At 40.8% G+C, this 13,314-nt stretch overlaps 1 protein-coding gene across 4 annotated transcripts in view; it reads right to left on the minus strand.

Moving 5' to 3' along the window:
- The window catches only part of reln (reelin), a 109,869-nt gene extending 97,673 nt beyond the window's left edge, over positions 1–12,196 (minus strand). For all 4 annotated transcript variants that reach the window (XM_086073390.1, XM_086073388.1, XM_086073389.1 and 1 more), the window contains exon 1: positions 11,697–12,196. In XM_086073390.1, coding sequence (XP_085929516.1) covers positions 11,697–11,949 — 253 coding nt within the window. In that variant the 5' untranslated portion in view covers positions 11,950–12,196. The remainder of the gene's footprint in view (positions 1–11,696) is intronic.
- Positions 12,197–13,314: the final 1,118 nt, after the last annotated feature.

Here is a 13,314-nt window from a genome sequence, read left to right on the forward strand (position 1 = left end):
TTTATGCTCTTTTTTTTCTTCTTTTTTTTTAATAATGAGGATGATCTTTAGACCTACGGGCAACATACTTTTCAACATCACACAATAAGTCAGTATAGTTTACCGGTACGTCCTTATTTTGAATGTTGTATTCCATCTTGAATCAAGCACAGTGGGGGGAAAATAGTAATTTATAGTTCTGTACAGTCAATGAATCATTTAGCTCAGCAAGTCAAAGAACAGATGTCAACTAAGTACCCATTACAAATAACTCAGCCAGTAATTATGTGACTGTGTCAATAGTGGTTAGTCAGGACAATTAATATTTTCAGGTCTTCGAGGCAGCCCACAGATGTCGTTCTGACTCAAATTTATTTTCTCAATCTTGAAGCTCTACATGAGCTTGGCTCTTAATAGAAGTGGAAGACATCCTGCTTGTTGGAAAGGAAGAAGGGATATTTTTGCATCTCTTTTAACCTCTCTGCTCCCCGCTCCTTCTTGGCGTCAAGGTTAAAGATCATAGCCAGCTTAGTGAACTATTGACATGAATAAATTTGCCTCCATAGCTCTTAGGTATAAAACGATTGAGTGGAAGGAAGAAAAGCTGAAGTGAGCAATGTGAAGGGAAGGTGCGGTGCATAAATTAGAGGGGAGGGATTGATTTCTAAGTACAAGCACTAATTGGAGTAATTAAAGACAACAAGGTACTTTTCTCTGATGCTAGATCCATTTAAAAGCTTTTGTCTTTAGTTCTAATTTAATTGGACTAATTAGAAAAGTGTAGTGTTAATTAACATAGGCCTATAAATTCCCAGCCTTTTTTCTTCCAGCCAGACCTTGTAAGATCATCTCTCTATACCTTGAGTGAAAGAGCAAGAAGCAATCATCTGTATTATTCGCTACAGTGGCAACTGTACAGTTTAGTTAAGAACTACAAATTCTAAACTAGTTTGTATTTTCCCTGTCAGACAAGTAAATTAACAAAAGAATGCATCAATCATTTCAAAATTAAGGATGACACACTGCACAGTTGTACTGTACTGACTTACAGTATGGGTGATTCTCAGAAAACAAGGTCCGCCATTGGCTGTAAACAGTGACCTAGTCCAAGGGTATTTTTTTTCATTTAAAAATAATTCATCAGATTTGACTATTTACAAAATTGCATATAAATTGCAAAGATAAAACAAACAACGTTACTAAGAAGCATGTTTTTGATTGTGTGTGTTGCGTTTGTAATGTAAAAATAAATAAAAATAATAATAAATAAATGATTTAAAAAAAGAGCCCTTCATACGCTTAAAATGCACCAGTTTAAAAAACGGTTGTTAGCAATAAACTGGCGGGATGTAAATACAGCACAATATTGTTTAATGGAGTTTCACACTGTCTGTAATGGAACAATACATCAGCAGAATACGAGAAGAAAGTACATCTTGAGACCACAAGGTAGCTCCGACGATTTACAACTCTACTTAAACTTATGCTTTGGCCGGAAATACTTTGGAAAATAGGAACCGGAATTTCAAATGTTTCACCTTAAAATACGATGTTGACATGTTTAACAAACTCTTTTGTTTATCCAGAAACAGAAACAGATGGCATTTTGTGTTTTGCAAAGCAAACAACTAATGAGCTGAGATGCCCATGCCATTCTCGATTTGTAGACCGCAGATGATGGACATTGTTCTTTTTTTCTCTTCTTTTTAGAGCTCAGTTTTATTCATTTAGCAGCCTTTCTGAGTCAAAATCTCATCATCATCGCTCTTCTTTTTTGTTTTCACTATTCACAAGTAATTTTCTATGTCATGTGTACATTTATGTTTTTTGAATGTGGGAAGAAGTCGAAGCACTTGGAAGAATTGACGCAGGTACAGGGAGAACAAACTCAGGAATGTAAGACAGACATCGACAAGTTAAACACTAAGCCGTACTAAGCTAACTGATGCCACAAATGTGTGGGGTCTGGAGTTAAATAGCATTTATATGGGCATGGAGGGTATTTCACAACAGCGTATTAGGAGAATTAGATATTTTCAGACCCCTGTAAACACCAACCCCCTCACCCATGCTGTCACTTTGGACAGGAGGATGTGTGAGCTGTGCATGCGAGGGGCTGTGTAATCTGCCTCCGCCAGCCTGCCAAGTCGAGCACTAGTGGGCCAGGCTTTTTTGAAGGGGGCCGGTGCTGGAAAAAAGGGGGGTGTGGGGCTACGGCTAATCCGCAAACGCCACGCGCCGAGTCACCAGCGCCCTGCAAGTTGCACCACGTCGCCTACTCTGTAGTGAGTCTCCTGAGGGGCTACAAGAGCCATTGAATGCTATCAGCACAGACGACACGTTGCCCCCAAAGCGGGGATTACTGAGCTGTCAATGAGGCACCAGGGGGGAGGTTCCAAGTTCTAGAGTGGGAGAAGAAGTGGCAAAGGGAGGTGTACCATCCACAAACAGGAGCTCCATTCTCTGAGAGGAAGAGGCCGTGGGTAAAGTTGACAACAATCAGCAGCGGCTGGGAAACTGCCACATAAAAGACACAACAAGCACCAGGGGTGACGAGGAAGGATGAGATGTTTTAAAAAGGATCCATCGCAATTCAAGTGCACCCAAAGGACACTTAGTAGTCCGCCAGGAAAATGAACACAGGGCCAGTGTTATGAGGGAGGCATTAGCATGAGTTTGCATAAACACACAGTCGTGTGTACGTGTGCTGAGAAATGACAAAACAATGGTGTGGAGGAAATAGGGGAGTGTGACAAAAAATCGAAATGGTGCACAAATCTGTAGGGAAACACGCTTTTCTTTGACCATCTGAAAAATGCAGCGATTTTGCTGTCATGATGATGTCATCTATGATACACTATGACACGATAACAGTGGTTCTAAACCTGGGTTCAGTGAGTCAGTCCCAGGGGTTCGCGGAGGTCAAGACACACACCCGACTTTAATGATTTGTGATGATACGCTGCACTTGGCCATCAGTGGCTGCAGGTGATCACGCTACATTGCATGGTCTGTGCTGCTGGGAATGTGGTGCAGTCAGTAGTCGACTTTTGACTGTTGTGATGGTACGTCGTGTGATTCCTTTATTATTGTAATCTTTTCATACTATGTCGAGCAAAACAAGAAAGTGGTCGGACGAATATGTGCAATATCAGTTCACACGTATAACGGAACGTCTGGTGTTCAACAAGGTTAAATTCTGAGGCCTCTGCTTTTTTCATTGTATTTGCTGCTCCTGGGTTCCATCTTAAACCAAACGCTGGGGACTCAAATGTCTTGCTGTATATAGGTTTATTTTGCATTCTGAAAAATATTCTAACATGATTTTTATTGTGCACGATAGATTGAAGATTTTCAAAGAATCACCTCAAGTGTACATTAGACGCTGAAAACGCGTTTAAAGCCACAAAAAGTTAGTATTGGCTCTCAAAGTTAAGAAAACAGCGGTGGTTGTCTTCTAAAAATATAGAGTTGAGTTTCACACTTTCTTAAGCTGCAAGAAGAACACAACATTTTCTGACTTCAAGATGAAGAGAGCCAGATTGATGAAAAGAGTACTTACTCTCTGTGTTCATTTTGTCCATCAGTAAATCTTACACCTATGTCTTGAATTTGAAAAAAAGAAAACATAAAAATAAAAAATATTTTATTTTACAATAAAGAAGGGTTCGGTAAATTCGCAAAGGAAACTGTTGAGGTTTTTTTTTTAAATTGCTATAAAAAAATAATCAGAGCACCTTTTTTCATATATGTCAATGTTTCTTTTTTTTTAAGGATCAAAAAAGTGTAAAAACATCAATCAGAAATGGCAATTATTTGACAGTTTTAGCACCAAAATTTTTTATTTAATTTTTCACTGTCAAGCAATCCACCATTATATTTTATTTAATTTAATTTTCCTCATATCCTCATAGACTGGAGCCTATCCCAGCTGTCTATGGGTGAGTGGTGGTGTACATATGTCCCATTCACATTCTGAAGCCTCTTACGTCCATGTATGGTCAAGTTTGTATTTTATCCACAAATGGTCTGTCGCAACTAAAAAAAATTATTTTACCTATTGTTAACCAATTTAAACTGAAAGACCTTGTAGACCGGTAACTCCACTGTTTGAGAAGTGTTGTAAAACTCTGCCTCTTTCATCACTGTGACATTATGTCGCCTCAAGATTTTACATCTGAATGTCGTTTGGACGCTAATGAGTAAAAATTATGTTAGTTACAATTGAGTAGGCCTGTTTTATTAAAAATGGATAACTGGAATACTTTGGTGCAGAAGGAACTTGTCAGCCATGAAGGTAATTGCGCGCAGATTTATTTTCGCCTATTAAAATTGTTTAACTAGCTCATCATTTTATTTTTTGCATCATTCATGGTTCAAATACCTTTGCAAAATAGTTTTGGAAGATGACTTGAAAACATGTAACCACAGACCTTTGCTTTTATGAAGTAGTGAAGGCTGGTTCTGTTGATGTTTGTCTCACAGTATATAGTATACTACCAACTTGAATGAGGCGGTTTTTGTTATTATTTCCTGAAAAGTAGTCATCTTGGGTATATGAAGATGTGAATGACGTAATGAAAAACAGCAATGCTTTTGTGCTACAAAATGCGGAAAGTAACATTTTGGATGGGTTGCTTTGTGAAATTTTTGTGGATGTTTATGCTGCCTGAAACATAATCCTTCACGAACCACAAAGAGACGCAGGGGAAGCAAGTGCATGCTTGAACCGCCGCAGCCTTGCATCTATCTGCGCAGCCCAGTTTGGAAGTTAACAGACATGCACGCTCTTCAAACATCCTGAAAGTACTTACACCCACTCATCTGCCCACTCATGGAAGTTACTGAAAACACAAATTTGCATTTGCATGTTAAGAGCTCGCATGCTTTGGCTTGAAAGAAAGAGAGAGAAAAGGTCCATTGAGGAATTGGACAATAAAAAATGTAAGAGCTCAGTGCCTCTTGCCTGAATAAGACAGGAGGAAGAACACACCTCATCACGGAAAAGCACTCAATGGCTTCTTGCTTTTCAAGCAAACCTGCAGCACACAAGCTGCTTAAAAAAAATGGAATGATAGGAGAAGATTCTTTCAGGAACGCAACATTCAGTTCTCCAACTTTTTCAGAGCACAACCTACAGTCTGCCACTTTACATAAATGTCAATCACCTGCCAATTATTCACTTGGGAAAGGGGGGAATAAAAGCCGAGTCATTTTCCTGCTTCACGGATATAGTGAATTCTAAAAGCCTGATAATCGGGACATATCTGTTTTGCTCGCGGATCATCTGACCTGTCTCTTTAAAATGATGGATCACCTATTTTGAGCTGAAAGCTGCGTGCACGGCCAAGCATGCATGTGTGTCAAAAGGGAGATTCCAAATGCATATCCATTCTCATTTCTTGCCCATCTGCTCCTCCACACAATAGGAACGGACATATCCCAACTAACACAATGCTCTTTAAATGCTTCATCATTCATTGTCCACATCGACGGAACATCCAAACACCCAAACACGCCCATACAAATAGTAATGCACTTGACACACTTCCCTCGACTCAGTGAAGTGAGCTATTCAGACAAAGCAGCGGGAGGCTGAGTGACTGAAGAGCTGCGAAGTTAATGAATTCAAAAGGTTCGGTACACTTTAAAGTGCAACTACGCGCCGCATGTTGGTTTTCCTTTGCTCACAGGAGAGCCCCATTAAACCATTAGCCCCTGTCCCCTCTCCACTTGCGTCAGTCTCCCTGTTCTCCAAAATTGGACGACTGCATGCAAACTAGGCCAGCCTTTTGTTGGTTCACAGACCAATTCTTGCAACGGCTCTTTAAAGTAAGCGTGTGCTACAGAGAGGTAAGAAGCTGGAGAGAGACAGAAAAAAGATGGGCAAAATTGACCTAAAAAAAAACAAAAATAAAAAAAACAAAATAAAAAAGTCAGAAATCAAACCCTTAATAGCTCTCAAGATTGCGAGGTGCTCTTGGGTGAGCATGACATCCAACAGGAAACTGAACAGACGACAGTAGTGCCATTTTGGCATGTAGCAACTAACAACTTGAAGATGGGAGCAGTGCTTCCATGACAGCTCTGTGTTGCTTTACTGATAAGGCCAAGTGCCTGGTCTGATAGCATCGGCTTTTCCAAAGCCTAAACAAGGCCTTGTGCTGCTGACCTTTGCTTTAAAATGGCTGGCATGTTCTTCTACAGACATAAGTCAACAGTGTTTGCAGAAAAAAATAGGAAAAGACGTAAAACCCATTATGAAGGTGGCGGGCTGGAGAAAAGTTGAACACATTTAGCATCATCTGAAAGATAAAATCACCGGAAGAGCTGGTTTTATGGAGAAAACACTATCTTGTATAATAAAATAAATAAATAAAATAAAATAATAATAAAAATAAAAATAACAATATTAATAATAATTCTCATTTAATCTTGAATTGGCTCTATTAACTTGGCACAATGAAGCACTGGCCAGCAACTGTCTCACTTGAGACTGAGAATCTGGTCCGGCGTTTTGTTGTCCTTTCAGACATTTAGCACAAATCAGGAGAATGTCCATGCCAGACATGTTCTCACACACCAGAAATTATATTTTTGTTGTATTTTCAAGGCGTCGTCAGGGTAAGCACGGATTTATTCTGCGGTCACCCAGTCTGTTCATGATTTGGACACAAACAATAGAGGCTTTTTGCTGTTTCCAGCATTTGTTAAAAAAAAAAATGCAACTCCTCCAGTTATTCTTTTTGTAACGTGTGTTGGAAAGCAGCAACAGAGTAGTTATGCCCAAAGAGTATCTTCTCAGATGCCCTGTGTTAGAGACGCATTGACTAGCATGGAATAAATGTCTGATCGCATAAAACAACAACACACAATAACTCCAGACATTCTCACATTGTTTATGATAACAACATGTACTGTACCTTATATATTGTGAAACAAAATCAAACAAAAAGAAACTGTGACCTGTGTCTTGCGGACAAAAGGAAATTTCTGTGGTGAGAGACAGCCAACTGAAATTGAAAACAATGAATCTAATGTGGTTTCCCCAGTGGGTGATAATAAAGTCAAATCGTGTGTAGAAACAAATGTTTATGTCATTATTATGCATGATGGATCATGAGTAAAGAATAGGCCAACATCATATGCCAACTGACATTTAAACAAAAGACCAAAACCAATTTAGACATAAGTGACATCCTATCGGCATACTGTACTGACATATCCCGGCTTTGAAAAAGCTGACACGACTCGGACTTTCACAACAACTGAACACATTATGTCAAACCCGGGTGCAATCAGCAAACTGCACCAAATCCATCAATGTAACAAAAAGCATGTGGCCCAATTCTCGCTCCAGCACATCCATTTTTCCAGCTTATTCACTTGCAGGACACCTCTTCACCACCGCTTCCCCACTCATGTTTCCATTGGGCTTTCAAACTTACATGACTTACGCAAATTGGGCAATGTTTTATGTATTGACTATCAACTAAAGTTGAGCTTTTTTTTTAGCTTCCTGCAAACATTATGTTGCTGTATGGGGAACATTTTTAACAGTGCCGATAATAGAGATAATGTAGAATGTATGTGTATGTGAGTATGATCAACTGCTTGAAGCTTTGAGTTACCGGTACTTCCTTTCTACTAATTTGCTACCAGTTTGATACACGTTTCTGAAATAACAAATGAGCTCGAATTATGTTTAATCACATGTAATTATTATTATGTTATTGTTAGGGTTGGGGAAAAATAGGATAAATCGACTTCAGTCAACCACAAAAACTGGTCCACAAGAATTTCTGCCTCAAAACGGGTTTAGGGTGATTATCAGAGTAATCAATAGGATAATCAATTCTATAAAGATTTGCTATAGTTAGTAATCATTTATGTAAATACATTGAACATTAATAATTTATCATCAAAATTTGGAAACAGATACTAATATGTAACAGTTTATTTCTAGAAATATTTTCCATTGTTTACATTTTTTTATTTCCTACAAAATCAGAATGTTCCTGTGCGCTATTTTTGGTGATGACCCCTGAACATCATTTAAAGTGAGGCGGTTGTCTTTTCAGTTCACGCCATAGTGCCTCAAACTGTAAAAAAAAAATTGCTGTAAATTTCTCAATGGGAACCTTTATCCAGATCTCGTCCTTAGTCCCTCCATTTATAAACCAACCAAGAAATCTGCTTCCCAAGTATAGCAAATGACCTGCTGGTTATTTTGAGGACAGTTCCGATCCCAGCGTGACCTTCCTGCGCTACCCTCCTGAAGATAAGTGCAAACGTTGATTGCACGTGTGAGTGACACCTGCTTTTGTCTCGTGCAGACCTGAAGAGCACACAATGTTTTTACTGCTTCTTCTCTTTCGTTTCCAAGAACTCTACTTCTCTCCGCATTTTGTTTTCCAACCACAATCCTGGCAACAGTTGCAGCACAAGCGGTAACCTTTCTCGACCATTGCATTCTGATAACTTAATACAGTAATCTACAGCACGCACACACACACACAGTGCACGGCCCACACATCCCAGTCTTATCGCTCCGAAGCAACACTGGAGGAGGCAGCGAGGTCAGGTCAGAAACTCAATTACTGTAAAGCAAACGGGCCGCACAGAATCTTCTGCTTGGTGTTCAAAGCGTGGATGTTTTGTTCGACTTTCACCTCCTTCATCTGCCTTTAAATACTTCATCAATTCATTTTTGATATCCGACATCCTGCATAAACACGCTGGGGTCGCATTTCTTCGACATTCTGCCGTACGAGCCTTTGCCAAGCACATGGCCGACATCTCTGATGCCTGACAACCACACTTTCCTCGTGGAGCTCACTCCCTGGTTAGATCACATGTTGCTTTTGGGAGATTAAACCACGTTAACCAAACGTGAGGGCCACTGATGTCATAAAAGCAATTTAGATCAAGCCAAGCCAAATAGATGGCAGCTATTTATCTAGAAATTAACATATAATAATAATAACAGTGAGCCTAAATATGTACACTATGTCAGCAGGAAGGATTGTTAGTTGGTTGTTAGGTAATGGGGCACATTGTGAATCTGTGAATTTAACACCTGGATGAAGCTCTCAAAGAGTGATTGACCAATGTGTCTTTTTTTAGGGCCGATAACCGATATTTCGAGCCAGTATTCATTTGCAGTAAAAGAGAAAATATTAGCGTCAAAATAAAAAATTATTAATTAAAAAAACTTTGTTGAAATGCCCAAGTTTTCTACATACAGTAAATAAAGTTTCCAAAATGTACACATAACTGAAATATTAAGCTTTCACTTATTTTTGTTTTCATTTCTAGAAGAAAAAGAAATAAGGTCAATTTAACACTCAAGGTTGTGCTACTACACCCAACATCCACCCCAACACTCAAGGAAATTTACTCTGACAGTGTAACTTTTTATCCTAACAGTGTTAAAATAACACTACTTACTGCATATTTGATCGAACACTGGAAATTGAACACTGACCGATTTGCTGTGTGTGTTCCCAGTGTCAGCGGCACATCTTCATTAAGTGACAATTTAAATAAATACATAAATAAAAAGTTATGTGAAGTTAGCCCAGTTTTAAATTGATCTCTTAAACTGGTATGTCACTAAGCTACTCACTTTTTTTCCCTCCATTTGTGTTTTGGCTCAGGATGGAACCTCACATTTTTGCTGTTTTGACTAGTGAGGACGCGAAGGCTGAATGGAAAATGAACAAGTGAAACATGGCGAGCTGTATACAAAGTCCAGCAATATGTTTGCATCTTCTTATTAACAGGTCATATCTGCGCCTGCTCGCTTACCAAATATCACCGTGGAAGTAACAATGTGGTTTGAGAGCGGATAGATCCATTTCCGGCACAGATATTTGGCATATTGACGAATATTGCATTGCAAATCAAGCTGGCATCTTAGTGAGTGATTTGAATGCTTGCGAATGTAGCGAATTTGTTTTGTTTTTTTGTCAGGCTTTGTGAAAAAGAAAGATGCAAAGATGTTCATAGACAATGAAAAACTGTCTGCACATGTTCAAAATGTCTTTGCCACAAGAAAAATTGCTTGCAACAAATAAAAACTGCGTGATATAATAATTAATTAATATTTGTATTAAAAAAAGAGGCGGATGCCGCTATTCGTCAAAAGGCCAAATATCCAAAAACCACAATATACCTTCCTCACAGATATGCAAGTAAGAAGGGGCAAAAAATATTGCTTGACTTGGTATACAGCCTGTCATGTTTCACTTGTTCACTTGCCATTCAGCCTTCCTCCCTCTCTAGTCAAACCCGCAGAAAATTTAACAATGAGTTGCCATCATGGGCCAAAACACAGGCGGAAAAAGAAAAGTGAGCAGCTTGGAAGCCTGTCGTTTTTCCCGTGTAAGCCACGCTGCTCCTATCTTATCGGCTCAATCCTCTCATCGTCATTCAAATCTCCCCCTCACTCCGCGGCCGTATTTAAATCTCTCCCTCCTCCCAGTCCACCACGTTTCTAATGCTAATTATCTAAACCGCTCAGTGCGAGCCATCCCTCCCATCCAGCAGCCAGTTATTCAAATCTCCCCATACAAGCCCAGCCCCAGTTAAAAGGTGCTTGACTCAAGGCTCGATCCCTGGGTATTTTCCAGAGAAAGGCTCAAACGGATTCTTCCAGACTACTGGCTTTTCTTGGCCTTCATCATTTCTTTCACAACAAACCGAGTTGACCAGATGCTATTTGAATTCAAGAAGTTTATTTGTTCAGATAACACAAGATCGCTAATCAAGCGAGGATGAGTGTTAGAACTCAGCCACGTAAAATGAAATGAAACCAGAGAAGAACACACAAATAGTGTATATTATTTTACTTTGAGAGTGAGATCAAATGTGTAATATAAATCAAACTTGTATACACGACTCTTGAGGAGAGGACAGTAGCATGGGAACGTGACCTCTGTAGAACTGCGATGGCCCGTGCGGGTCACTGTCCGCAGTGTCAAGTCACAACAGCCAGTGAAAGGCAGTGGTGAGACGGTTGCAGCGATCGCGAGGGATCACTTTTCCACAGCCAGGTGCCAGCGCATCAGCGTGGGAAAAGCCCAATTCATCAGTCTCCTCTCGCACCCACAGCACGGTTGAACTAAACTGAAATGTTTTGCCTTTTTTAACTGATCCTTTCTCTCTTTGTCCATTGCCACTCACTGTTTTTGCACACACACACGCGCGCTCTCTCTTTCCCGCGCGCTCTCGTTCAGTTCTCGGATGCTTTGGAGAAGCTGCCTACGCACCGAGCATCCGGATCACAGGTTAGTCAAACACCAAAGCTGCTCAAATCAGTATCACAATTTTTTAACAGTTACATAAACAACGCTTCCAAACAGCAAACACCTGATCTAAACTGCACTTTCGCTCGCAAAGACAGAGAAAAGTGCACGTTACCTGATTGAAATGTGTATTTTAGGCTATAAACACAAATAAGTGTCATTTGAGATTGAATTGTAGGTTTGTTGATGTTTCTTCTTCGTCCCTACAATGATTTTTTGTTTTGTTCTGTTTTAAACTGATCATGTTTTCAAATTAAAATCAGTATTAAAAAAATACAGAAAACATGAATTGACATTCAATAATAAAACTAAATTTCACAAACAGAATAAGAGAATATAGTATATACAAACTATGACAATAAAAAGTAAGTTTTATTCCACATAATAAAAAAAAAAAGATGGACACACCTTGATATTCCTGTCCTGGGGTGTAGGCGGTGGGGTTGCCCATAATCTGAAGGGTAAGCAGGACCTCGCCTCCACCTTCAGCCACTCCAACTCCATCCAGCTCTGCGTGATGGGTGCACAGGAAGAAAAAGGGGTTGAACCGGGGGTAGAAGCTCGCAGGGGGCACCCCGAAGTCCACGCTGCCGCTCCCCAGGACCAGGGCCAGCAGGGCACAGACGAAGGCGCCCCAGACAGAGGCCCACGCCGATGCCATCTGCCCTCAAAGCGTGAGGGCGAGAGAGTGAATTTGAGGGGAGTGCTGAATGAATGAGCAAAGAGGATGCAGGTAGAGGGGTTCCAGGGAGAAGAGTCCACTGATGAGTAAAAAGTCCAAAAGTGTGTGTGCGTGTTGTGAGTCAAAGTATGAAAAGTGTGGAAGAAGCTCAGTTCTTCTGTTGCGTCCTCTCCCTGTCCTACCTTCACTCAGGGAGTTGAGAGCTTCGGCTGCGCTGTCCTGCTCCGGCGCTTAAATACCTCCCCCCCCCCACCCCCCTCCCCGTGGCGCGGCTCCCTCTCTCCTCCCTCTCTGCGCTCAACACCAGCTCCGAGTCGGCCTCCCCTCTCCTCCTTCTCTTCACTGTCTATCAATCTGGCTTTTCCTTAAGCTCTTCCTGGTTCTGCGTTCTCCACGCCGTCTTCAAGGCTCACTAAAGCGCTGCTTTGGCACCCTCATGGTTACTCTCTCTCAAGAGCTGAGATCTGCATGCAGCTTAGTGTGTTCAAGTCGAACCAGCCCCCCTGATAGATCCCACTCACTCTCCTCTCTTTTGCCTTTGTCTTTTTGCCCATCCACCAGATTGCCTGCTCCTCTCCCAGCCTCTATCACATCTCTTTTCCTCCCACAATCCCTCCCCATTTTCAATCTCCCGCTTCTGCAACCTCTCCATATCTCCTCCCTTCTTCGGCAACACTAGTTTGTTTTTCCTTTCCAGAATCTCCTTTTCCACTGGATTCTCCAACTTTTTTCCCCTCCATCGCTCCAGCACAGACACCAGCAATTATGCCGCTTTGTAACCCCCACTGGAGATGAGCATTTCACATGCACGCTGTACACACCCAACGCATCTCCCCTTCCTCTTTTTAATCCTTGCACACATGTTGCCAAATGAGGATCTGCTCAGTTCAAGGCCGTGCACAGACATCACAGTCACGGCAATAAGCACTCAAGCAGTCTATGCCAAAAATAAAGTCAGTCAACTGTCAAATCATTGATTGAATGGCTACAATGTTGGATTTGATGTATTCTGGATCAATTGGGGAAAAAAATGAATTATATTAAGTAAAATAAAGATGTAAATTTTTCAAATGGAAATTGAGAGAGGCAAAAGTGTCTTTTCCTTTCCAGCCTTTCCCAATTGGGGGTTGCGGTTTTGGACAAGACTCCAACGACAATATTTTTGTAGACAGCGTACAAACCGCACAAGCATCTTGATTCTCCTCCTGCGAGTCGATATTTAGGAATTTGGCAGACGACACTGCCCCCTGCTGGGCGTTCCAAAGAACCAAGGGCGTGAGAACAGGTCTAAGTTGTGGCGCTGGTGTAACGTGATTTTGGTGGATTTGGTTAAGTGCAGGCAAG

Source organism: Leptonotus elevatus, chromosome 4 (genome assembly GCF_054856555.1).
Source record: "Leptonotus elevatus isolate MCC_2025b chromosome 4, RoL_Lele_1.0, whole genome shotgun sequence".
Lineage (NCBI taxonomy): Eukaryota > Metazoa > Chordata > Actinopteri > Syngnathiformes > Syngnathidae > Leptonotus > Leptonotus elevatus.